Raw genomic sequence first — 23,574 nt, 5'->3', positions numbered from 1 at the left:
ACCCACAGAAAAGACCCATTGTCTTTCCCATAGAATAGGATGAATATATTTCAGTAGTAGAACTCCAGAATTTCAGCCACTGTCTAGACCAGTGCTAACTGCTGTTTCAGTCTGTGCAAAAGCAAGGCAGTTTGTACTGCTTGGCCCCTCATCATTGATTGGGCTCCATTTCTCTACTCAAAAATCTTATTCAACATTTCTAAATGTAGCTCCCTCTGGCAAAGAGAAGTCAATTTGCTCTCCAAAACTGAGAAATTGTCCACAACAATTAGAAAGTTCTGCAACCATTAAGTGATTCTGGTTGCATTTGTTTCTGAGCATGACAAAGCTTCTCAGGATGACTGCAGACAGTGAGAAGCAGTATCCGAGCCAGGAGAGCACAGGTGTCTGCCTGGGTGATTGAACAGGCCTAAAGCTACACTTCTATCCTGGTGTCATTCTTTGAGAAGCAAGAGCTGATTTACCCTCTTGGGGTGGAGCTAAACCTGAAACTCAGCTTGCTCAGGAAACTTGGGTCTCTCCATGGCAGGATGAGTGGCCACTGCATCCCCGACACTTGTGTTGGCCCCACGAATCACAGTTGGTTTGAATTGCATGTGGTAATTCCATTCCTCCTCAAAGAGTCGGCTAACATTAAAGTGAGTACAAGTGGAGGGCATTAACTGAGCTCAAGTGAAAAACATTAATTTTAGCATACAGCACGTCTCAGATTTCTGACTCTGTATGAGTATGGAGACCTTGTGTGCGAAAGTATAATTTCAAGTGCAGATATTTTCCTTGAAAGAGATAAAATGACTGCATTAATGTGTCACTTGGGGCTAGTTTTCATTACACAAAATGTGACTGATTGAACAGCTTTTTCTCTGTTATAAACATTTAGGATTGAACGCAGCAGTCTGTGTGTATGTGATATACATTTGTGTATTTACATACAGTCACACTGTCATAGACATGCTAATGTATACATTCACACTACTCTATACTTACATATTACCAATATGGGTTATATCTTAGAGGTGATAGCTGTGCCTTGCATGTGGTAGAGCTGACCTTGGAAAAGATACCAAGGGTAATAATACACACAGTGGGTAGTGTTTGTACACTTTCTGGGCATATTAGATGCACCAGGAGTGCATAAATATCTAAGATTAGCGTCTTGTAAAATTTTCTTTTAAATGCAGAAACATGCCAAATGTTAATAAGTTGCTTTTTTTATGACCCTCAAAAAAGTTAGAGGTGAAACAAGTTGATTTTTTTAGTTGATATTGTTTAATTTTGTATTATTGCAGAAACTGGAACACAAAGAAGTTTTGGTTGGCTTGTTGTTCCTGGTTTTCCCATTCATCCCAGCCAGCAACCTCTTCTTCAGGGTGGGATTTGTGGTTGCAGAGCGAGTCCTTTACATGCCGAGGTAACTATTGCAATTGAATTTTTTTTTTGCTAATGAGACCACCATCTCATTTTCTGAAAGCAGGCATGATTGCTTCTTCCCTTTTAAGTACTTCAAACGTTATATTGCGAGTCAGTGTGTTCTCTGCCTGGGAGTTTTGGCGTTACAGCGTGAGAGATTTTATAGTCAGCTGAGAGCAGATTGCTTGGCAGGAGCAAAGCTACTCAAAATCCTTGCTTTTCTTTTTAAACACAGGGTTTTTTTGTGTGCTTGACACAGCTTAATACAGAGATGAGGTGTTGTTTCTTGAGGATTGTCCTCCAAGGCTCTTTTTCTTGGTAGCATTATCAAATCAAATTCCTCAATGATTTTATCTTAAAGACAGCAGCTGGAAAGTTAGCCTGTCATGTTTTTATTAGATTCTTGTTCAGCTTTCCCACTCCATTAGGTGGTCAGTAAATAAAAAGGAGACTTTTCTGTCTTAAAAAGGCTCCTGGATTCAGTTGTGGGATATGCACATGGGCTCCTGCCTGTGAGCTATTGATTGCATACACGCATAAGAGTGGAGATTTGCACTTATTGAACAGGAGGAGGAAAATCCAACCACTTCTCTATCCCTCAGCCAGTGCTGTGGAATTCCCCTCAGCTTGCAGCCTCTAACAATTGTCACTTCAGTTGTCTAGGTGCTTCCAATTGCATTTATGCAGGGACAGCTTTGAGGTGTTACTTGTGACATGTCCATAGTGTCTACACCAGAGGCTGCAGTGGCAGTCAGCGGCCATTCATCCAGGATGCACCAGACCATTGCCCATTTGACAGAAACACAGGGTGGTTGAGGCTGGAAAGGACCTAGGGAGGTTGTCTGGTCCTAATCCCCTGGGCAAGCAGAGCCAGTTGCCTGAGACCAGGTACAAACACCTTTTGAATATGTCCAAAGAGGGAGATTCCACAACATCTCTGGGAAACTTGTGCCAGTATAGTTTGTTCCATGCATGAGCATAAGTGAATGCTGTGTCTTGGATGCTGCAAGTTAGAAATCCCAATTCTTCCCTTGGTGCAGGGGGCCAGCCACTGTTACATCTCATGGGAACTTCCATTGCAGAGCTGATGACAAAAGAGAAGTCCTCAGTTTCACCCTGGGTTACTTTGTGACAACTGAAACAGAAGCTTTATTCCACAAAACATTTAAATTCTATTCCTCAGGAATTGTGCATCCAAACATCCTAAGAAAAATACTTACAGATATATATTCTGATTGTTACTGGTGTAGGCACTGTGACAGAAAGGCTGCTCATCATTGTAAACCTCAGGCTGTGGAGGAGCTATTGCATGTGTTATGAGGCCCTTATGCAGTTGGGCTCTGTATTCCTGTGCCTCTGTACACAGACATGCATTTTAGGTCAAATTCTGCTGACTTTGTTCACATCACTAGCCCTGCCTTTGTTAGCTGAGGGTACACCTGAAAGTGGAGTGAGTGAAAGATGTCTCTCCGAGTTATTTTGCAAATGATACCCTCAACTAATGGATCCTGCATCATTTCAAATTAACTTGGAAATCAGATTGCTTTAAATTCATGTAACAGAAAATGAGGAAACACATGAAAGAGCAAAGCTATTAAGGAAACAGTCAGCTGAACACAGGGCTGTGTTGAGTGGTTGCATTTCTGAATCTCAAAAGAACAACTGCAGAAAATACTTCAGCTGTCAGCAGTTCCTCGTCCTCCTCCAGATGAGGCTGCTGATATAATGAGAGGAGGGGCAATGAAGAAGAAAAAGGGGTATGTTTGCACAGGGAAAATTAATCAGCGTTAACATGTGTGCATATAGTTTGTATAATGCTTTTCATCTCCCTGAGGGCTTATGACCTACAAAGTAGGTGATTGATAGTTGCTACCTTTTTTTTTTTTTTTTTTTTTTTTTTTTCAATTAGAGAGACTTGAGGTAGAGGGATTAAATGGTTACTCTGGAGTAAGTCTGTGTCAGAGTGCCTGGATCTCATATTTGGCTCAGATCACTCGTGTCCAGCTTTGCAAAATTTGGTTTTTGCTCTTAGCCCAGGCTGGCAGGTAGCTGGCATGAAAAGGGAAGGCAAACCGTGGCAGTGCATGGTAAAGGTGGGGACTTCCTTGCCAGATGATCTGGAGAGAGCTGAGCATCTCTTGCATCCTCCAGGTCCAAAATTGCAGGGGTGGTGAGGGGGACTGCTGCTAACATTCATGACTATGGCAACACAAAAACAATGTGAATTTGTTTTGTTTTGCTTTTTCCCTTGGGAGAATGGCAATTTAGTAAGGATGGCTTTAGGAAGTACTCGTGTTCTTTATTTAGAGCAGCCTGTAGCAGTTTTCTCAAGTTGCATCTTGAAAAGGGGTTTTCCTATCCTTTGCCCTTCGGTCTCTAAAACTCAGTTAGCAGTCAGAGGTTGCCATGCAGTTTTATTTAGACAAAAGTCCTCAAAGAGATTCAGAGGATTTGGTGATCTATGTTTTTGGGCTTATGCTGGAAGGCACTTTTCTCTCTCTGTTTCAAGGAATAGCCTTTTATTGATACTTATGGATGTGGCACTTGCATATTTATGGATGGGACAGTGGTGTATGTGTGTCACAGCCTGAAGTCCTAGTTCAGTGGTGCTCAGTAGGTACCTGGGGAAGATGTCAAGCATTTTCTTTTCAATAAAAGTTAAATAAGGACCCAAGGATTTGTGTAAAAGTTATTATAAATAGAAAGAAGAAAGAAATAAGCCTTTTGTTCAATGTCTAATTATATGGCTGGGCCTTGCTTTTTGGGGATTGATGGGTATTTGGAACAATTCCTCTTCTGTCTGCAGCCCTGCCTCAGGGGAGAAGCACACAAACGATGTCAAAATGGTTGAATGTTTTCTTTAATTGTGTTCAGCTAAACAGAAATATTTGGAGAAAATATTTCTTGTATTTATTTTTCATTTGAAGGTTACAAGCACTTACTTGTTTAAATTAGGATTTTCTAATAATAGTATTACTTTGGCTTGAAAAATTTCATTGGAAAACAATTTATTGTCTTTTAACTTTTAATTTTGCTTGTTTGTTTGTTTTTTTCTTGTGTGTAAGATGGGAGAACTTGTTTTCAGAAGGGTGTGAAATATCTAGGCAGTGATGAACAGGATACAACTCTCTAGACCAGTTTTCCAAAGTGACAATCAGTGAAAGAATTAAATGGCTTTTCCCCTCTTCAAAATATCAATGCAAACGCTGCTCAGAACCCTACAGACAGTATAATTGTTTGGAAATGCAGAACAACTGAGTGCAGGCAATTGTTCTGAGTCCTGAGCAATTTGTAGTCCCGAAGGAGCAGCAGCTCTTCCTCTGTGTAACCCTTTAGTGTGCAGAAACAGGAGCAGCAATGCAAACTCTTGGGCTATCCAGGAGCTACCTGCTCTACTGACATTCCCACAGAGCTGGGCTTGCCCTCACCTCATGGGATCAGACCTCTCCTACCAGAGCAATTTCTGTGCTTTCCTCATCTTTCGCTGCTACCCTGATAACTGTGGCTCCTGGCTGAGCTGTTGTTTTGTAGCTGGACAACTTCAGCTGTTTTCACACCCTCATATAAACCAGCAAATCAACCAAAACATCGCTCCGTGGGTTATTTCCAATTTGCTGAAAGCAATAGGCAATCCAGTGGTAGCTGCCCCATTTTTATGGCCGCTCGTTTGTGCTGGATATTGCAGTGAGTGGGTTGCAGGGTGCACTGCACAGCCAATTACAGGTTGCTGTCAGGTTTTTTTGCCAGCTCCTCACTATATCAGGAGTTGATGTTGCAACCCTAATTGACAATACTAGGAGAGGAGATCACTGCTGTATACAGGATGGCATATGCTTCACCATCTATCTTAAAATATGCAAGAAAGCCAGCATCCAGGAAAAAGCACACTTGTATTTTTCAAGAAATTAACACAGCATGGTAAAGTTTTCCTCATGCCGTAGCAAAGCAGGGACTGTATGAATTTTTGCCTTTGCATAGAGCATGTTTTTAATCCTTTGTGCTAATGCATTTTTTCCAGTTAGTGTAAACCCAAACATTATTAACTTATGCAATTAGAGGGGGGGAAAAGGAACATGGTACATGGTGGAATCATCTGTAACTTTTATGAACCTGATAATTTCTGAGCAGAAGTGCCCAGTGCTTACAAGGCAGCCACTTGGGGATGGGACTTACTGGTGCTTCTCTTCTGGGAGCATGTTATGTACTCCACATTATCTTCATTTTCCTAAAGACCAGTTGTGCAATGGGGTTCCAGTTTCTGTGCCACTCCTTTCCTTATTGTAATTTGAATCTACAAGTTCACCGGGAGCTGAATTTTTGTTTGCCTTTCCAAATTTTTTCAGTATTAGATCAGATTCTGTAAAGGATCTTCTGATTTACGGAAGAAGCTTCTCTTTTCATTGGGAGTCAAACACTGGCCCAGCGAAGCCAGCAGTGAAAGTCTCATTGGCTCTGTGGAGCCAGTTTATCTTCTCCCTGATCTCAATTCAGTGACACAATTAAGCATTTTGCCAGTTTTCAAGTTAAGTCCACAAGTCATTTGGGATTTGTATATGGTATCCAAATTACACCTGTTCCATTTACTTGAAGCAGACATGATTTCATTGCCTGCTCTGTTGCTGCTGTTCTTGCCGGGGCTGTGGGGCAGCCAAAGTTCAAAAGAAGTGAACTGGATTATATTCCCTGTAATTCAGGTGCAGACCTGAGGGCACTGGGAGTGAAATGGGAGACCATTATGTGATGGTAATAGGCCAGAGTGCAGCCCCAGCTGAGTCCCTTTTTTCTGTGAGGGGTGCCTGTCCCCGCTGCAGGGTGTCAGTTTGAGCAGCACTCTGTAAAAATGGCTCGTGGCTGGAGGCGAGGTGGTTGGGACTTCAGCTGAGGCAAGTGACCCCAGTGCTGCTTCCCTATCTGTGAAACAGGGATAATAACTCCACTCTACCCTTCAGAAGGGGGCAGAGAGAGTTCTCATTAATAAATGAGAAATAACTCCTTGGAGGAAGGCTAAATGCTATGAGCAGCTACCTTTCAGATGCATGTCTGAACTTCAGCTCCTACCTTTGGAGGCTTGCCCCGTCCCTATCAAATACTTCAAGGAGAAATCGAAGCAGCCAACCTCTGTTAATGCAGGCCAGAAATGCTGAGATGCCAGTGCTATATATTTTGGCAAAAGGCAGTAAAGATGTAGAAATAAAAACTGAAATGATTCTGCAAAGCTGAAAAAGATGAGCTCATGGCATGTTTGGTCTAGGCTGCTGTATTGTGTTATTTTAACTAAATTTAAAACACGCTTTTGAGAAATGTGTTGTGTTTTGGGCATGTACAGGAAAAAGCTATATTTTTGTGGAGTTATGGGCATTAATGGCTATAGTGGACAGATTTCTGGTTTTGTAGTGATAAAGTAACGTAAAAGAAAACCTTCAGATGCATATATTCTGCTCTTGAAAATAATAGAGATAGCTAAAGACATTGGCTTTAAAAATAATAAGTTAATGTCATCTTGTGAAAGTAATCTACTTGGCCATGTTGATTAGAAGTGGAATTCTTATTTACAAGGTAATACACTGGCTTTGAGATGATGCCTTGTGAAATTTAATTGACAATGTTTTTACATGGAGTTTTTGGAGACTTGTGATGGAACTGTATGGGAAATTATTTCCTATTATGGTATTTCAGAAGTTACGACAGTATTTAAATTAAAACTGTAGCATACAGACCCATCTCCACTGAAGTATATAAGATCTAGGGAAATTTCTGTGGAATCCTCATGGAATTATATCAGATTTTTCATTTATAAAATGTTTTCTTTCCAAAATTCATATAGTAATTAGAAACCTGAAAAGTTTCTGTATTACCTGTAAATATTTCAGATAGAAATCTGTTGGATGTGAAATCTTGGACTCAAACACTCTAATGAAGGGGGTTTGTTTATCACATGACTTTTTGGAAGGAAGGGGAACTGTGTCCAAATGTTAAACAGCTATTCAAGGGTTAGTGAAATCATTAATTTCTAGTCCATATTTTTCTCTAATAAGAAAAAGTTCTGCATTTTCTCTAATTGCATCACATTCTGCCTACAGGATCACATTGCTAGTGGAGGTAAATAATTTTGATTACTTAGCTGATCATGTCTAAGTATCTTTAACACAGGCCTACATAGTTTTTAATTTAGAGCCAGTGACAGTCTTAGCACTAACTCATAAGGTACCTTTCCAAGTTAGATATATTCTTCCAGTGTTTATAGTTTGCTATGTCTTTGTATTATGACCTGCAGACTTTATTCCAGGAAAACCCTGCTTAATTCCAGTGAAAATTTGGTATTTTATTCTGCAGGCTCAATATAAGTTAAGTATATTGCTGGTTCTTGGTTGCCACACTGATACTTCTAGTGACCAAGAAAATGTATATCAATTCCATGTCAGCCTTACTTAGAGACAGGCAATTTAAACAATGCTTTTCCCATTGTTCCCAAAACTCAGTGAATGCTGCTGGCTTATTCTGTGGCACAGGGACACACCCCACATCCTCCTTGTCTTTGGACATTTAGTCCAAAACATGACTGTTAAACAGATTTTCCCCTTCTAGTACCATATGGTTGAGCAAGTTTTGATACTCATATCATCCTGTGAAAAATACCTTGTTGTAGTTCACCCAAAACTTTTTGCCAAGGTGTGCTGACTGTAGTGAAACCTTAGACAAAAATATTAGAAACAAAAGACTTCTCCAACCCAAGATGAAGTTTATAGTCAGAGGAGATGGACAACAAAAAGGCTGGAGAGAGCAGCCCAGAACTGCCCCTTTAGTCTCTGGATCTTTTGGGTGACCCAGAAAATGTGGTTGTTTTTTTTTTTTTTTATCTAAGACTGGGCTTGAAGGTCTTTTCCAACCTTAATGTTTCTATGATTTTATGACCCAAGCACAACCTAGCATGCACATACAAGTACACTCTATTTCCAGATGGAAACATTCTTTTTCAAAGGTCAGTTTTCATTCTGGCCCAAACAGCTCCAACCTTGGAAAACTTGACATTTTTCATAAAGCAACATCTTTGCTACTCTGCCAGCATAGCTCATCACTAGAGCTGTGTGCCTGAGAGTGCATTTTGGGGCAGAAAGAACCACCACTAGGCTTATTTTTGCCAGTGCTCCTTTCCACATGTGACTGCTGTAGTGAGGCAGGAGCAGCCCCCAGGGCGTGCCAATCGTGCTTTTTGCAATCAATTACTCTCCATTAGGGAAGTGTGAGCAGAGCCGATGAGTTTAGGGATGAACTGTCTTTTCCCCTGCAGCAACAGCCCTGCCTGCAAGCTGCATTTCAGCTGGCTTGGCCTCTTCCTCTCAGTGTCTTTCCTCTGCTCACGCTGCAGAGCTGGAGTAGCTAGGACTAGGAGCATGTAAAGTGTGTTGTGCCAGGTAATATATGTGTGGTGCTGAGGCTCAGAAGCTTGTGGGGAGCTATAAAAGTGAGAGAATCCGAATGTTTGCTTTCAGTATTTGGACCTGGCAGCAGTGCTCGCTTCTCTCTGAAGGGCAGCAGCGGAGCATCATACATTTAGTCATGAACACAAGGGTTAAACTTGCCTCAGAGCAGCTTGGAAGAGAGGGTTGATTTTTATGGAGGGTAAGGGAGTCATCTTAAATAAGTGCTGGAAATCAAGAAGGAGTTTTGCAGCCCAGAAAGAGCCTCCTGGGTGAAATGTGGAAGCCAAGTGCATTTTCTGGTCTCAGTATACTTTTGATATAATCCCTTTTGTTGCATTAGCAGCCCCTGAATATGGCAGTGGTTCTTCCATGCTTCCACAGACTGCTTATAGGCAACTCTTTCCCAAACTGATATGTATGCATGGATGCATCTGGATTCTTATCTAGGCTGAGCTCTGACATCTGGAGTAACTGCTTTGATGAAATTGGTAGATTTACTCCAAGTTTACATTCGTGTAGTTGAGATTAAATCAGTTTTAAAAAAAACCCAAACAACTAGTTCACAAAATTACCATTAAAAAGTGTGAGGAAAGCATCTTTTCTGCATAGTTTCTCCCACCCTTTTTAAGCTCCTTTTTACAGCCCTACCTGGGTGAGTTAGAAGAGGCTGGAACTGCAGCTGCTGGTGTCCAGGCTGGTTCTCTCAGAACTTAGGTTCTCAGCCTGCTCTGACCATGCACTGTGCAAAGCCACAACTTGGAAAATGCAGTAGAAAGCATGACTAGAACATGCCTTGCTCTTCAGGAGTTTTCCACAGCATCAGGTCTTCAAGCAATTTCTGAAGGAGGTAAAATGGTTTCTGATGCAGGCAGATTCCTATAGCAGAGCATCCTCATCATCCAGGGCATGCGGCTTTGATTAAATGCCATCACCACAAGAGCCAAATGCAGTGAAACTGTTCCTGACTTTTACTAAAAAGGGACAAACGTGATCCACAGAGAGCGGAGCTGTGTGCAAGCATCATCAGTAACAGCCTCACCTAATGGCCAAAGGAAAGGTTGAATTTGCAATCTAATTACCCAAGATGTGTTTGCAAATATTAAATATATGGTGTTTTGGCTCTAGCTTTAATAGGGCAATACATATAGAGCACAGTGGGAAATAAGATCTATATGCCACCGCATTCCCATCTGCTTGTGCCTCCTATCACTTTGCTTCCTTACAGGTGGAACAATATTAACAAGCCACGGAAATGATAGACAAAAATGTGTCATTACCCAGCTCTCTGTGTGCAGTCTGCCAGAATCACATGGCAGTAGCACAGACGGTTTCCCTGCCGGGCTGCCTGGCCCTCGGCCCTCGCTGTGATTCAGGGCATGCCTAAAGTGCCACTTTAATACTGCAGGAGTCTGAAACTGTGAGGAATCATGAAACCATTGGCTTGTTGGGCCATTTGCCCAACTTTTCTGCTGCATCATGGAATTCCTGAAGTTACAGGTTCTCCTGTAATGCATTCTCATTGTGAGCCCACATGAAATCTACTACCATGTGGACTTGGTGGGCTGTTTCTCAGGACCCCAGGGACCAAGGTGGCATGGACTTCTCACTGCTGTAGTAGGCTGTTGCTTATCCTACAAAAGCCAAAAAAAAAAAAAAAAAAAAAAAAAAAAAAAAAAAAAAAGAAAAGAAAAGAAATAAAGCCTAGCAGTTTTACAATAATCCAGTGGAAAAGTGGAAAATGGTCTTAGCAAAGTGGTTTGGGGATTGTGCTTGTTTCCCACTGTTTTGGTTTTGCTACAAAGTATTTCAGAAAAGTGCTTGTGTGGCAATCCTTCAGGAGAAATGGTTCCCTCCCTAGGAAATGTTAGAGTTAACTAAGAAAGCAAATAATCCCCAAACCTGAAACCCTGCAGCCTCAATGCATATGCAGTTACTACTGAGTTGTCTGGAATGTAGTACTTAAGGGTAAGTTTTTCAAGGGGCAAACAAATCTTTGATGAAAGGTCATTTTGAGACATGTTCTTTTTTTTTTTTTTTCCTTTGTGTGTGAGTAAAACCTGATTTCCTGTTTGAGCCAGTGGTAAGATTTGATATGGAGTCAAGTCCCCCATCACTCTGAGAAGAAAAGCAAATCTATTTGAAATGTTCTCTGTGTTTGTAGGCAGTGGCAGGGTCACAGCAGAATTAACCACATAGGAGGCATTACCTGGCAAGTTACCTTCATCATCCAAATGCAGCCTCACTTGCACAGGCTCTTTCCACCAGGGTACAACTGCTTGGGCTGCTGCTGACTTGATAAAAGAGCAGCTTCAAAGGGCTCCTCTGAAGCCTGGTGAGGTCGGGATCAAGGGAAGAGGGATGAACTTGCATCTGGGGATGAATCTGTGGTGGGGTGAAGGGGGCTCTCCAGGTCCAGTGACTGTCAGGGCAGGTTGCTGCTGCAGCAGCTCCATCTTTGTGAATTTGGTACTTCACTGGTTCAAAATGTCATGGTCACCGTAATAAAGTTAATTTATGTACTGGGACTGTTGAGTCTAGCGTGAAACAAATGAAGTAAGGTATGACAGATTATGTGGTTTTGGAGCTGGGAAACAATGGTAATATAATTATGTGTTTTTGCTTTAATACATTGGTGTGGATGCTCTGTTTTGTTTAGATCAGATCACGGGATCTGGAGGAGGTGTAGTGTGATACTGGCTGTGCCTCAGACTCAGTACTGCTGCTAAGGCAGAAATTCCCAACAGCCGGGACAGGATTTGACATAAATACCAAGACATTGACGTTTGCATTTTTTGTTTTCTGGATGCATTCACGATTCTGTAGGAAGGGTCTGTTCTTGAATACGTGAAGGTATAGGGAAATTACTTTGAAAATGACCTTGTGCTAAAGCAATTAAATAATATTTATTTCAGATAATTAATTCCAAGGGAAGGATAAAATTGAGGAAAGGCAAAATAACAGTGAAAACAGTCTGCAGACTTTGGAGGCATTTCTTGTTGGAAAGGGAGGGATTATTACTGAGATTAGCTTTTCAGAAGTTTTAAAATAGGGTTCAATAACTGTAAAGGCTGGATTGTTTGGTATCAATATCTCTATAGTTCTAAATGTTTGCATGCAGTTAATGTAGGTGCAATAAATATATATCTGCAAAAGAGTTAATGAAAAAACAGCACAACAAGAAATGGGTTATAGCAAAGTGCAAGCATAATTGAGAGACATAAATATATAGGTAACCATAAATATATATGTAACCACTTCTGAAGAATGGGAGAACTCAAAAACAGCAGTGAAAGAGTTCTGAATGCTCAGCAGATCTGATGCTGTCTCTGGATTTTCCCCATATGTCTATGCTTCTCTCAGTGTTCTACAGGGCACCTGTATTGTGCCAGAGACAATGCAGTGGTGCTAATCAGTATGTGCAACAAAGGCAGGGTGATTCCTCAGTGACAGGAAGAATTCTTGTCCTTCTCCATCCTTGGGAAGCCTAAGCAATAGCAATGTTTCCAGCTCTCCAGCAGGGCAGAGAAACCATGCCAAGAAGCACACACAGATCTCCTCAAGTATGGAGAATTTTCCTATTTCTGATTTCTACATTGTCGTTCACCATATTGTGTGCCTGCCTGCAAGGTCACCTCTGACAGGGGAATTTTGTTCTTAGATTTTCTTACCTCATAGCATTCTCACTGGGAAGTTGCTCAAACATCTCTGTACAGACCAGGAAAGCCTGTAAACCTCTGTCCAGAGTGTGGGCAGGTGCAATGATCTCTCTGCCTCCATCCTGCCTGCTTTTGAATGTGGATTCAGCTGGGGTTCAAGGTGTGCCAGTGTTTGGGAAGGGCTATGCTTTTGTCCCTGTTTATTGATCATCCCTAATTCAAGAGCCTTCTGCTCCCTTATTTCATCAAGGAGAGCTGCCTGGACTAAAATAGGTTTTAAGTCTAACACTAAATCAGGTGCTAAGTAGCCTGAAGAGTTCTAGATAAGCTAATGAAATTTGTTGAGCAATAGAAATTTAAATTCCTTGTGAAAAATTACAAGTAGAATTAGCAATTACCAAGTACAGCAACCAAAAGCACTGAATTTCCAACTCAGATGGACATCATTGGAGGAATTAACATAACCCTTGAATTAAGGTAAATAATTACTGAATAGATGTAAATTTATTCAGGAGTAAGACTTCACTTCAAATTTGGCTTGTGAAAATGCCACAGGTAGTTAGTTATTCATGGAGAGCCATGGAAGTGCTGGGGGCTGGAGATGACTGTGTGCCAGTTCATGGGAGGGCAGCAAGGAATATCTGCCAACACATCTCAGCTCTTCTGGGCTGGCCTTGATGTAGGAGTGCAAGACCCAGACAGGCACTTCTGCCTTTTGGTGGTCTCTTTCACCTGCTCCTGCGGCAGCATTGGCTACAGCACTGGCTCTCCTGCCTCAGCTTCACGATTTGTAAACTGGAGTTAATAGCAGCCACCACTGGGTTTGTTTGGAGACTTCCCCCTGTTAAAATGCCTGTCATTTCCACACTGCTCCAGTTGTGCTCAGTATTACTGTTATTACGTGGTGCTTTCCTAGCTTGCTGCTCAGAAAAGCAACTGCCTTCTGTGGCTGGTGTAAGCTACCATTATGCTGGGTTTATATTATGTATGCAACTGTACTTTTGGCATCCAGGTCTATCATTTAGGTTAATTTGGAAATCGTGTAGTGACTTGAGGAAAACTGCTGTTGAATTGAAGTTTGTTAGCCCAGAAAATATCATTAGGCCAAAAATCCCCTGTAATTGTGTAATAAATGCAATAGTGGATGGTCTTGCATATAAACCAGACACTTGAAATATAACTTTAGGTAAATTTTGCCTTTTTTTTTTTTTTTCCCACAGTATGGGGTACTGCATCCTTTTTGTCCACGGTCTAAAAAAGCTGTCTACGTGGCTAAATAAATGGAGAATTACTGTTCCGACCCTCTTTGCTTTGCTGCTGCTGCTCTTCTCTTGGAAGACTGTGAAACAGAATGAAATCTGGCTTTCACGAGAATCCCTTTTCAGGTAGGAGTGACCACAGGAGAGTACTTGCATTTTTTATATTGTTTAAAGTAGGTTTGTTACATGGAACAAACTTTTTCTTAGAAAAAGTTGTGCTCTTGATGCGTTGATCTAATTAACACTTTTATTATCATAAAATAACACTTTTGGTTGTCTGATAACTGTGCAAAAGCTGGTTTCAGCAGTTTATATGCTGATGGACAAACTTTGGTTCTGACAATCACATTGTTAAGACATGCTGTTTTTAAATAATTTTGATTCTGTAAATTTAATGATAGTGTTACGCTTTCGTTTCTAAAGACATAGCAAAAGTTTTTTGCAACACTCCGGAATGCCATAGTAACGCTACTGTATATATTGAAATTTCTTTAGCAATGTTCTAATGACAAAAATAAAATGCCACAAAGTGCCAAACTTAATGTACCATATTTCATTTTATTTGATTATTCTTTGCCAAATGGCTCTGTTAACAACCTCATTTATGTATTTTCTTGCATTGAAACAGACTGTTTCATTTTGTGTTTTGCTAGAAAATGTATTGCGTTTGCCTCCAGCTGCTTTCAGCAGTTGTCTAATTGTGAAGTAATTGCAGAAACACAGGTGATCCGCACACGGGTTGAGCTTTATTTCCTAACTTATTGGCCAGAGCAAAGTTTAATTTATGCAGCACTAAAAGTATGAAATTGTTTTTTATGTGTACCCTTTGGTCTTCAGCAAACACTACTGAAGTGGTTGGAGCTCTCTTAGTGGGGTGTTCTGGTTTGAAAGCAAAACCAGTGAGAGACTCCAAGTCAGAAATACGATTTATTGGGAAAAAGGAAAAAAAGACAAAAATACATGCAATGATACAAAAGGAAGACCACTGACAAAGTCAGAATACAACCTGACACCCCTTTGGCCAGCGTGCTGGTAGCAGTCCAAAGTGGAGTGGCTGCAGTCCTCCTGGAGTGGCAGATGTGGTTGCTGTGTCTTCTTGGAAACCTGTGGAAAGGCTGCCTTTCTGTCTAGAAATTCCTGGATTTATCCAGGTGGGAATGCCTAGCTTCTCCCCCCTGTGGAGCATCTCACAATGGGCTGATGTTATTCTGAGTCACAAGGTGTGTTCTTAATCACCTGTTAAACAGAACTGGCTCTTGGAGAGTGTTATCTCTGAGTCATGGGGCAAGACATTGATGGGCCTATTAACAGGAGATAAGGAAAACTGTCCAGATGCAACTGCTACTCGGATGGTAATAGGAAACATCTTGGTGCTCAGTCTTGGACATGGGGCTATTTTTTAAAAAATCTGGAACTGGGATTTCTTCCCTTTGCATGATTCACGGAATATTCTGAGTTGGAAGGGACCCACAAGGACCATCGAGTCCGGCTCTTAAGTGAATGGCCCATAGAGGGATGGGATCAAACCCACAACCTCGGCACTATTAACAGCACGCTCTGACCCACTGAGCTAATCTCAGCTGTGCCTCATGGCTCCCTCAAACACTGTTTGCTGTTCAAGCAATGGTGACTGGCCTGGACTCACATAGCAATCCCCGTGGGACACACCTCCAGTCCAAACCTGGCCACTTGGAGGACAGTAGGAGGGTTTCCAAGTTGGACCACTCTCTTACTGAAGGGGAGGTGGGAATATGACAATTCCATGTGCAGATTTTCAGGCATCATATGCTGTTGTGCACAGCTGTGGTCACCCATGTTTAAGAACGATGAAGTCAGACTGTAGCAGGTGACAGGAGGATGTTTCCTTCTACTAAGGAGCATTCTAGGGACAACATGGAGTGCTACGGGGTCTGTGGCAGAAGAGAGGGATAAGGTAATGTCTGCTTAGTTGGATACACATGGAGTTCTATCCTTCCAGCCTCCATTCAGAGCAGGGTGACTATTTACTGCCAGTTCCAGTTCTGAGGTCATGCCATTGCTGCAGTGCAGCTCTGTGCTGGAGCTAACACATCTTTACCTCCAGGGAGGGACTTGGGGTAGCCAGGGCAGTACTCAGGGCTCGGTGCCTTAGCTTGAGCTGTGTCCCTCTTCAGCTCAGGAGTTTTGGGGATAGTACCAGGAGAGAGGTCTGCCCCGGGCTTTTGAAGGGATGGCAGAACTTTTAAATTCCTGCTGGTCATATTGTGGCCTGCCCCTGAGAGCAATCAGCAGCAGCTGCTGAAAAAAAGCACTGTAAGAACAGGGCCAGCAACAATAATGCTTCTCTCTAGTTCTTTCCTAGCTTGCAGTAATCTGCAGTTTAAAGACTTCCTGAGTCAGGAGTTACTTGCTATTTTTGCTTTTAACAGCCACTGATGGACTTTTCTTCCATAATATCTTTGACTGCTTTTTCAAATCTATTTATAGTTTTGGCTTCTACAGCATCCTGTGCGCTGGGCTCTGTTGTTAAATTACAGAGTGTGCACACTAAGATTTCCCTCTGCGTGCTGGGAGCCTTCTGCCTGATTATCTGGTTTGGTGTCCCCTAGTTCTGGTGTGCTGAATGAGTTGTGAGTAGCTACAGCTTGTCACTTAGGATAAGGCACTTCCATGCCTTGAACCCCCATGCCTTCACCTGTCTCCTTTTCATGCTGAAGTTAGCTGGTCTTGTACTCCTCTCACATGGAAGCTGTTGTGCATTTCTGATTCCTCTTGTCGGTCTTCTCTGGATGCTTTCATACTCCAAACCGTCCTTCTGAGAAAGAGGTCAGAATCACCTTTCAAGAGGTATGTACAGCACAGTAACATAGGGCTGCTTTCTAGTTTTTGTTCTCTTCTCCTACTAATTCCTAATTTTCTGCTTGCCTTTTATGACCTCTCCTAAGCAGTGATTGATAATTTCACAGCACTCTCAATGCAAATTCCATGACACCTACTGTGACTGGAAGTACCAGGTTTTTAGACATGAATCTGTGTGCAGATTTATGCCGATTTAGAGTGTGTGTGTACACACTCTTCGATGCTTGTGTCTGTACCAACACTGCGTTTCTTGTGCCATCTTTTTTCCCCTGTCTTCAATACTGTGAGATCCTTCTGCAACAAAATTTAGTTAATTCTTCCAGTGTGATTCACACTGGTGTCATCAGCAAACTTGTCCCCTCCCTGTTTTCTCCCCTTTCAAGATCTTTTGTGAACACCTGAAGTAGTTCAGGTGCCATTGCATGTCTCCTGGGAACCCTGCTTGTACTCTTCTCCAGCTGTAAAAGCTGTTCACATATTCATGCTCTTTGCTTGCTGTCTTTCAGCTAAGTATTCATGAGAGGATCCTTCCCCTCTTACTCCATGGTGCCTTGAAGAAATTGGAAGTCTTTAGTGAGGGATTTTATATTAAAAAAAACCTTTTGAACATTTAAGTGCTCAACATTGTTGTATGTGATTTTGATTGACTGGGCTATATTTGGATATTTATAAAGGCTTTCCATAGTTTCAATAGCGTGTATGTACCTGTTGAGTCTATAAAACACCAGTAGAACTTCCCAGCTAACTTCTTTCTGCAGTATGCAAGGCTAATTATTTGTTGGACTGTAGTTATCCAGAAATGTGCTAGAATTACGATTTATTATGGTTTTCCCCAAATTACCTGAAGTGAAAATTACACTTTCTGGTCTGTTTCCCCCTCAAGATCCCTTCCCTGGAGCCAAATGAAGTAATGTTCATCAACTTCCATTCCCGTAGTGCCAGTCTCATTTAAATTATAGGCTACCTACCGCAGCTAATAGCTGCCTGTTTGATTTCCTTTGGATGCATTCTCCCAGGCCCAACGGATTCATAACTGTTCTGGGTGTTGATTTGTTTTAAAGCCTTTTTTACTGCCACTTCAGTCAGAGACAGTGCTTGGGTCTTGCCCTGTGAGGAAAGGCTCCTGTGTGGCAACTCCTTTGGTTTCCCTGTAGCAAGCACTGGTGCAGAGGATCCATTTAGCTTTTCTGCTGTGGTCTTCTCTTCTTTAAGCACTACTTTTAGACCTCCATCATCTGTTTGCCTTAGGGGATCTTTGGCAGGTTTCCTCTATCTGATGTATTCCATTATTAGCTTTGATAGCTTTAGCAAGTTTTTCTTTAAATCTCTTTTGGTCTGCCTAATTATGGTTTATGTTTAACTGGTTGACGTTTATGCTATTTTCCTTTTTCCTTCTGTAGCTGTTCCTTTTTAAATAATGGCTTTAATTTCTCATAGCTGTGTTCACTATGCTGTTTACCCTTATTGGCCTTTTTGTTGTCCTTTTAAGATCTTCTTTGATAGGTGTTACACATCTCTCACAAGTCTGTAATGTGGTAGGACCCTCCTTGTTGATGGGAAGGAAATGCAAAAGAAGAATAGTATAGCAAGAAGATAATGTCATTCCAGGTGTGAGAGATCTTCCCTGTAGGGAAGAAAGAGGAGGCTGGTGAGGAGAGGAGGGAGAAGTGGATGGAAGTATGTGAAACAACAATAAATTTTAATGGACAGAACTCCTGTTCTGGAGGATACAGCGCAAATCTATAGATGTGGGAAAGGAGACATAATCAACCTACTTGGTATTCTCTGTGTGTTGAATTTTTTTTAGGAAGTGTGCGCTGGGAGAATCTTTTCTCACGATCCTGGTTCCTCATTCTTCTTTCTCCAGTTGCTGCTTTAATTAATTACTGCTTCTTCCCTCCTCTTAGTATTTTTTTTTCCTTTCACCTCTACTTTTTGCTCCTCCATTTGCTTGTTTCTGCAGGATTGATCTTGATTCCCTTGGCTTTAACAGACCTGTTCTGTTAAATACGCTTTTTCTATGCTGGTCCGGGAGATGTTTGTATACTCAGTGTGTTCCTAGCTTTGTGCTTGTACCCCATTCCATCCCTTTCTTAAAACTTTTGACACCATTTTGACATTGTGTGACACTGTTGCTATCTCTGGGCCATTGTGGCCACTCAGTCTTGAGGCATATTATTCCAAGACATCTCTAGAAGCCCCAAGCAATTTGTCTTACTGTGATGGCAGGTGATCAGGGAGGACTTACCTGTTAATTATTTAAGGAATTACCCTCTAGAGTGAATGCACAGGCCAGAAGGTCAGACTCCAACTGTGGTCAGCGTTAATGTCCAAAGCCACGGAGAGGGAGGGGGGAGCTGTGGGCTGATCTCTGCATTGTCTGTACTGACCTTTCCAAGACTTGTCAAGCTGCCATGTTTCCTGTTGCTCCTGGAAAGCGTCCGCACGCGCTGCCCATGTTTGTGACAGTGCCTGGAAACCCAGTTGTAACCAGCAAAGGAACTGTACAAAAATGATGCTTTCTTAGTCAGCAGCTCCCCTTCCCAAGACAGGTCTGCTGACTTCAGGAATTTGCAAAAACTGCTCCAGTCCCAAAAGTGGCATTTACTGCTGTGTTATTTTGTTAATTCTGAAAGCTGGCTCAGATGAAGAGAGTAAGTCCCATTGCATTTTGGGCAGTTTAATATAGCCCAGCACAGATATCTGTGAAATCGGTACAAGGGTAGGAGGCCAAGGAAGATGGTTGTTTGTGTCATCCAGAGAATAATTTGCTGTAGAGAATCTTTGTTGATGATAATGATTCCCAAAGCAGAAGAGACACCATCAGTTTCTCAGGGTTCCTGCTGAGGCAGGAGTGGTCTCATGTTCTTCTAACTGAGCACTTTTCATATGGATATCACAGAAAATCAATGAAGCCTCAGCCCTGCACCCTGTCACCTTGTAGAGCAGAACACAAACTTAGGAACACAAGAAAGAGGATCACAGGGCTTTTTTCCCAGCCGAAGTGGAATTTGGATGATGCTGGTATTTGAGGTTGGAAAATACCAGTGGCATTTAATTTCTCTGATTTATGGCTAATAGGCTTTTTGTTCTTCCCTGGGGAGGAAGTGTTACGTAAAAAGGTTTGCCTGTTGTTTATTTTCCATTTATGTTGCTTACTGCTGTCGTAGAAATCAGAAGGGAAGGAAATTCTCTGGAGAAGTGACGTCCAATGTCAGTGAGCTTGTTTCTGGCTGGAGCCAGATTGGTGCCGTAGGTTTTCAGAAGGGCATGTGTGTGACAGGCTGGGGAACAGGGAAATAGGAGTTTGGAAATGCACATTGGAAAATTATATTGAAATTGTGAGAGGGAGCTTGTGGGAAGCAGAAATGGAAAAACATTGTGTTCTGCTTTGTTATTTTTACTCCACCCTTTCCTTCTTGGCTTTCACTGTGGACGAGTGAAATTGTTTCCTCTGTCAACGAGCAAACAGCGTTCTTGACTGGTCAGGAGTCAGTTGGCAGGAGTGTTAACTCCTAAACTCTCCTGAAAATTCCCCTCTGCATCCAGTGCCATGTTTGCTGCCTCCCCCAGCGCAGAGGCTCCAAGCAGCTTCAGTCATTGCTACGTGCGTTTGCAGAATGAAACATTCCCCCTCCCTGCCCCTGTGAGGAGAATAAATAGGTCAGTGTGATGCAGAAGAGAGCATCTGAAGAACCCAAACCCACTTCTGCCTTTTCTATGTCACCCCTGCCACCAGCAGAAGCACATAGATACAAGAAGCTTTATTAGTGATATTCTAATAAATGGGACCAGCGGAATTAGTGATAAATTCTACTTAAAGGAAAACACTCCAGAATTAAAATATTTAAAAGTATGTATCTTGCTGTTAAAACTGTATCTCATTAGAACTGAAGTGCTGGTGCATGTGTAATGTACTCCTCACTGTTAGCTCAGTCTGCTCTGTTTCGGCAGAGGCTGTAGCAGAGCAGCTCCTTGCACGTAGCTCTGAGAGAGCAGCACTTCTGAGTGCCATGTCTCTGCCTGCAACACTGATGCGGGTGTAATGAAACCCTGTCTGTATAAGAATTAATATTCCAGTAATGCCCAGAGGTTGTAAGTGTGTAGTTAATAGCTCCCAAGGCCAATGGAAATTAACACAGCCACAGCAGTCACACATTACTTGCTGCTGGTGCAGTATATCTTTGTGAAAACTAATATAGAAAATCATTCTCTTAAGAATAGCATCAATTAACTGATTTAATTCAGCGATTAGTCACAAAATGTCTTATTCCTGTAGTGCTCCCAATAAGTAATTTGGAAATACCTGATGATTAGGAAGCCAAATGCAGGGTGTACTTTTAATTTTAGAAGGCAAACCATGGCTGTGTTGAGCTGAACTCTGCATGGCAGTTGTGGGCGAAGCTTTGGAAGCTGTCACAAGTAGGTGTTAGTGATGCTGGATGCCACTGGCTGCAGATAACCAAAAGGATACCATATTTGCCTCTGTAATTTTTCAGTGCTGTTCTGCAGTGAAATCCCCCTCAAAGGGTTTCTGCAGCTCTGGGGACATTTTCCCATGCAAGAGGGTGTGCACCCCACAGCAGGGGCTGCCTGTGACCCTGTCTCATTATTAACTTCCATGCTAACCAAAGTTAAATGTGAGAGGCAGACAAAGCAAAGCAACAAGACTTGGGAATTTTTTAGTCCTTGCTTTTCCTACCTGAGGTAGCAGGGTTGGAGATGCTGGGAGTAGAAAAGAGAGCAGCTGGCAGGAATCTGCTTGTGAGCAAGAAACAGCACTTTGTCTGCTTTTACATGAACAGATTCATCCATCCTTATTTCCCGTTACCTCAGAGAGCCCCTATTTATGTGCTGGAAAGGATTCCCCCATTAAATGGAGCACTGACTTCTCTGGATTCTTGCGGGGGAAATGTTTCCGTGGTGTTATGTGCTCCTGTGATTTCTTTCTCTGTTTAACCTTGAAATGGCATTTCCTCTGGCTGTGCAAGGTGTACTTTGCTTTCTGTGCTCTCAATTAAGTGAATAAGCATATGCTTGCTTTTGTCTTTGTGCCCTCATTATTAATTCCAAATGTTGAGTTCAGTCTACATGTGGCAGGGGAGAGGGATGGGGTGGCTGTGCAGCCAGATATCCTCAGTCATGTATTATAATGCCAAAGTGTTATTTTGCCACCTGAGGGTGAGAGTCCCCATTAGCCCTCACCTCCTCGGCACACTCTGCTCAGCCTTAAACAGTGAACATGTGCTGGTACTTGGAGTATGCCATGCATTCCATCTAGTGGCTGATGCACATGGAAAATTTTGATACACTCTTTCTGGTATCTGCCAGGTTTAAATCAAGGTTTTCATAAGATGCTTCATGACACTCAGATTTAAGCAGGGACCCTGTTTTTAGAAATTACTACATGCTTTCCTTCTAAATATTAACTATTTAGGTTTTGGTCTTTCAATGTAGCAAGTCAGATTTTAGAATACAGCAGCATCTGGCCACAGGGAGTGTTGAAGTGTTGCTGCTGGAAGTGCCTGCAGTGGCAGCGACCAGGATGAGCTGAATTGCTGCCACACATTGATGTCTGCCCGGGGCGCTTGGCGCGTGGGACAAGCTGGGAGTTACAACATGAGCTGTGTTGGCACGAATGCACAGGAGGTGACGAGGTGCTCGGATTACGAGCAAGCTTTTCAGGAGAAGGGACGGACTGTGAGAAGAAGGTGCACCCAGGGGAAGGTGGGGTAACTTGGCTGCTAACAGTGTCCTGCTTCTGTTCCTCTTCACAGCTCAGGAGTGAAGACCCTGCCCCACAATGCCAAGGTGCACTACAACTATGCCAATTTTCTGAAAGACCAGGGCCGCAACGTTGAAGCAATCTACCACTACAAAACTGCTCTTAAGTAAGTCCCTCAGGGGCCTGGTGGGGCCCCTGCTGTTAACCTGTCTCTTTCCTGACAGGCATGGGGCAAGTTGGCTGCTCCTCGTCCCTGGCTCCTTGGGAGCAGCTTGGCTTTGGGAGCCTGGGAAAATTCCCTGGCTCGGTGTTTGTGTGTCATGAAATGAGGTAGCCTGGCTTCCCTCCAGCTCCACACGTGTGTGTGTGTGTGCGCGTGCACTTCAGTATATGAGATGGAAATGTTACCATAGCTACACATTGAGTGATGAGGTGTCATTTACGCAGCTGAATGTATGCTGGTAAGCAGGAGGTAGTTGTCCTAAATGCATTTTCAGGTTTCTGACCCATTTATCTTTGTAAATTGTTAATGGTGCGTGCCTGGAAAATGTCAGTGCTGTAGCCATCTGAAGTGCAGTAACAATAATGGTACTTACTACTTGTGTTGAGGCTTCTGTCCACAGAGCTTTGCATGAATGCTAAACTAATTGATCCTGAAAATGCTCCTGTGCAGTAACAGGGCAAATATCATTGCTGAGGTTCTGTGCAGGGGGAAGCTGAAGCAGCAAGATTAATTGCCTTGCTTGACTGAATGGTAAATCAGGGCACAGGGCTGGGCTGTAATATGGGACACGTCCTGTGGTATTTGTGGAGGACCCTCCCTTCACACACAGATGGGATCATTCCATGTGAGCAGCTTCCCTCCACTTGTTGCTCCTGCCACTGCTGTTCATGCAGCTCAGCTGCTCCCCAGGCAGTGCTCAGTGCACCAAGCAGCTCACCCTAGATCCCCAAACCTCTCCCCTGTGGTTCTTGTGACCTGGGAGAAAGGACAAACCCCTTTGGGGAATGAATGCAAGGAAAAGGGGCTGGGGGGATGGTGTGGTGGCAAGGGAATGCAAGCATGGAGTGCACAGATAGTGTTTTCAGGAATAGAAGCATGTTGGGGAAGGACAGGCAAGGTGAAGAGTGGCTCTGATGGACAGCAAGGGCCGAGCTCAGCTCAATAGGGTATGCCAGGAGGTGGAAAAATGTTCTTTCCTGACTTGTGATGTGACAGAAAACTCCAGAAATTGCATGTATGTTTTGTCTTTTGGCCAGCTGAC

At 42.6% G+C, this 23,574-nt stretch overlaps 1 protein-coding gene across 1 annotated transcript in view; it reads left to right on the top strand.

The window, feature by feature from the left end:
• Nucleotides 1-23,574, top strand: part of TMTC1 (transmembrane O-mannosyltransferase targeting cadherins 1) — a 134,909-nt gene that overhangs the window by 73,066 nt on the left and 38,269 nt on the right. Inside the window, exons 9-11 of the mRNA XM_053978431.1 lie at nt 1,290-1,411; nt 13,708-13,872; nt 22,362-22,475. Of these exons, the coding sequence (XP_053834406.1) occupies nt 1,290-1,411; nt 13,708-13,872; nt 22,362-22,475 (401 nt within the window). The remainder of the gene's footprint in view (nt 1-1,289; nt 1,412-13,707; nt 13,873-22,361; nt 22,476-23,574) is intronic.

The sequence above is a fragment of the Vidua macroura genome, chromosome 5 (genome assembly GCF_024509145.1).
Source record: "Vidua macroura isolate BioBank_ID:100142 chromosome 5, ASM2450914v1, whole genome shotgun sequence".
Taxonomy (NCBI): Eukaryota; Metazoa; Chordata; class Aves; order Passeriformes; family Viduidae; genus Vidua; species Vidua macroura.
This window is presented reverse-complemented; position numbering and strand designations above follow the sequence as displayed.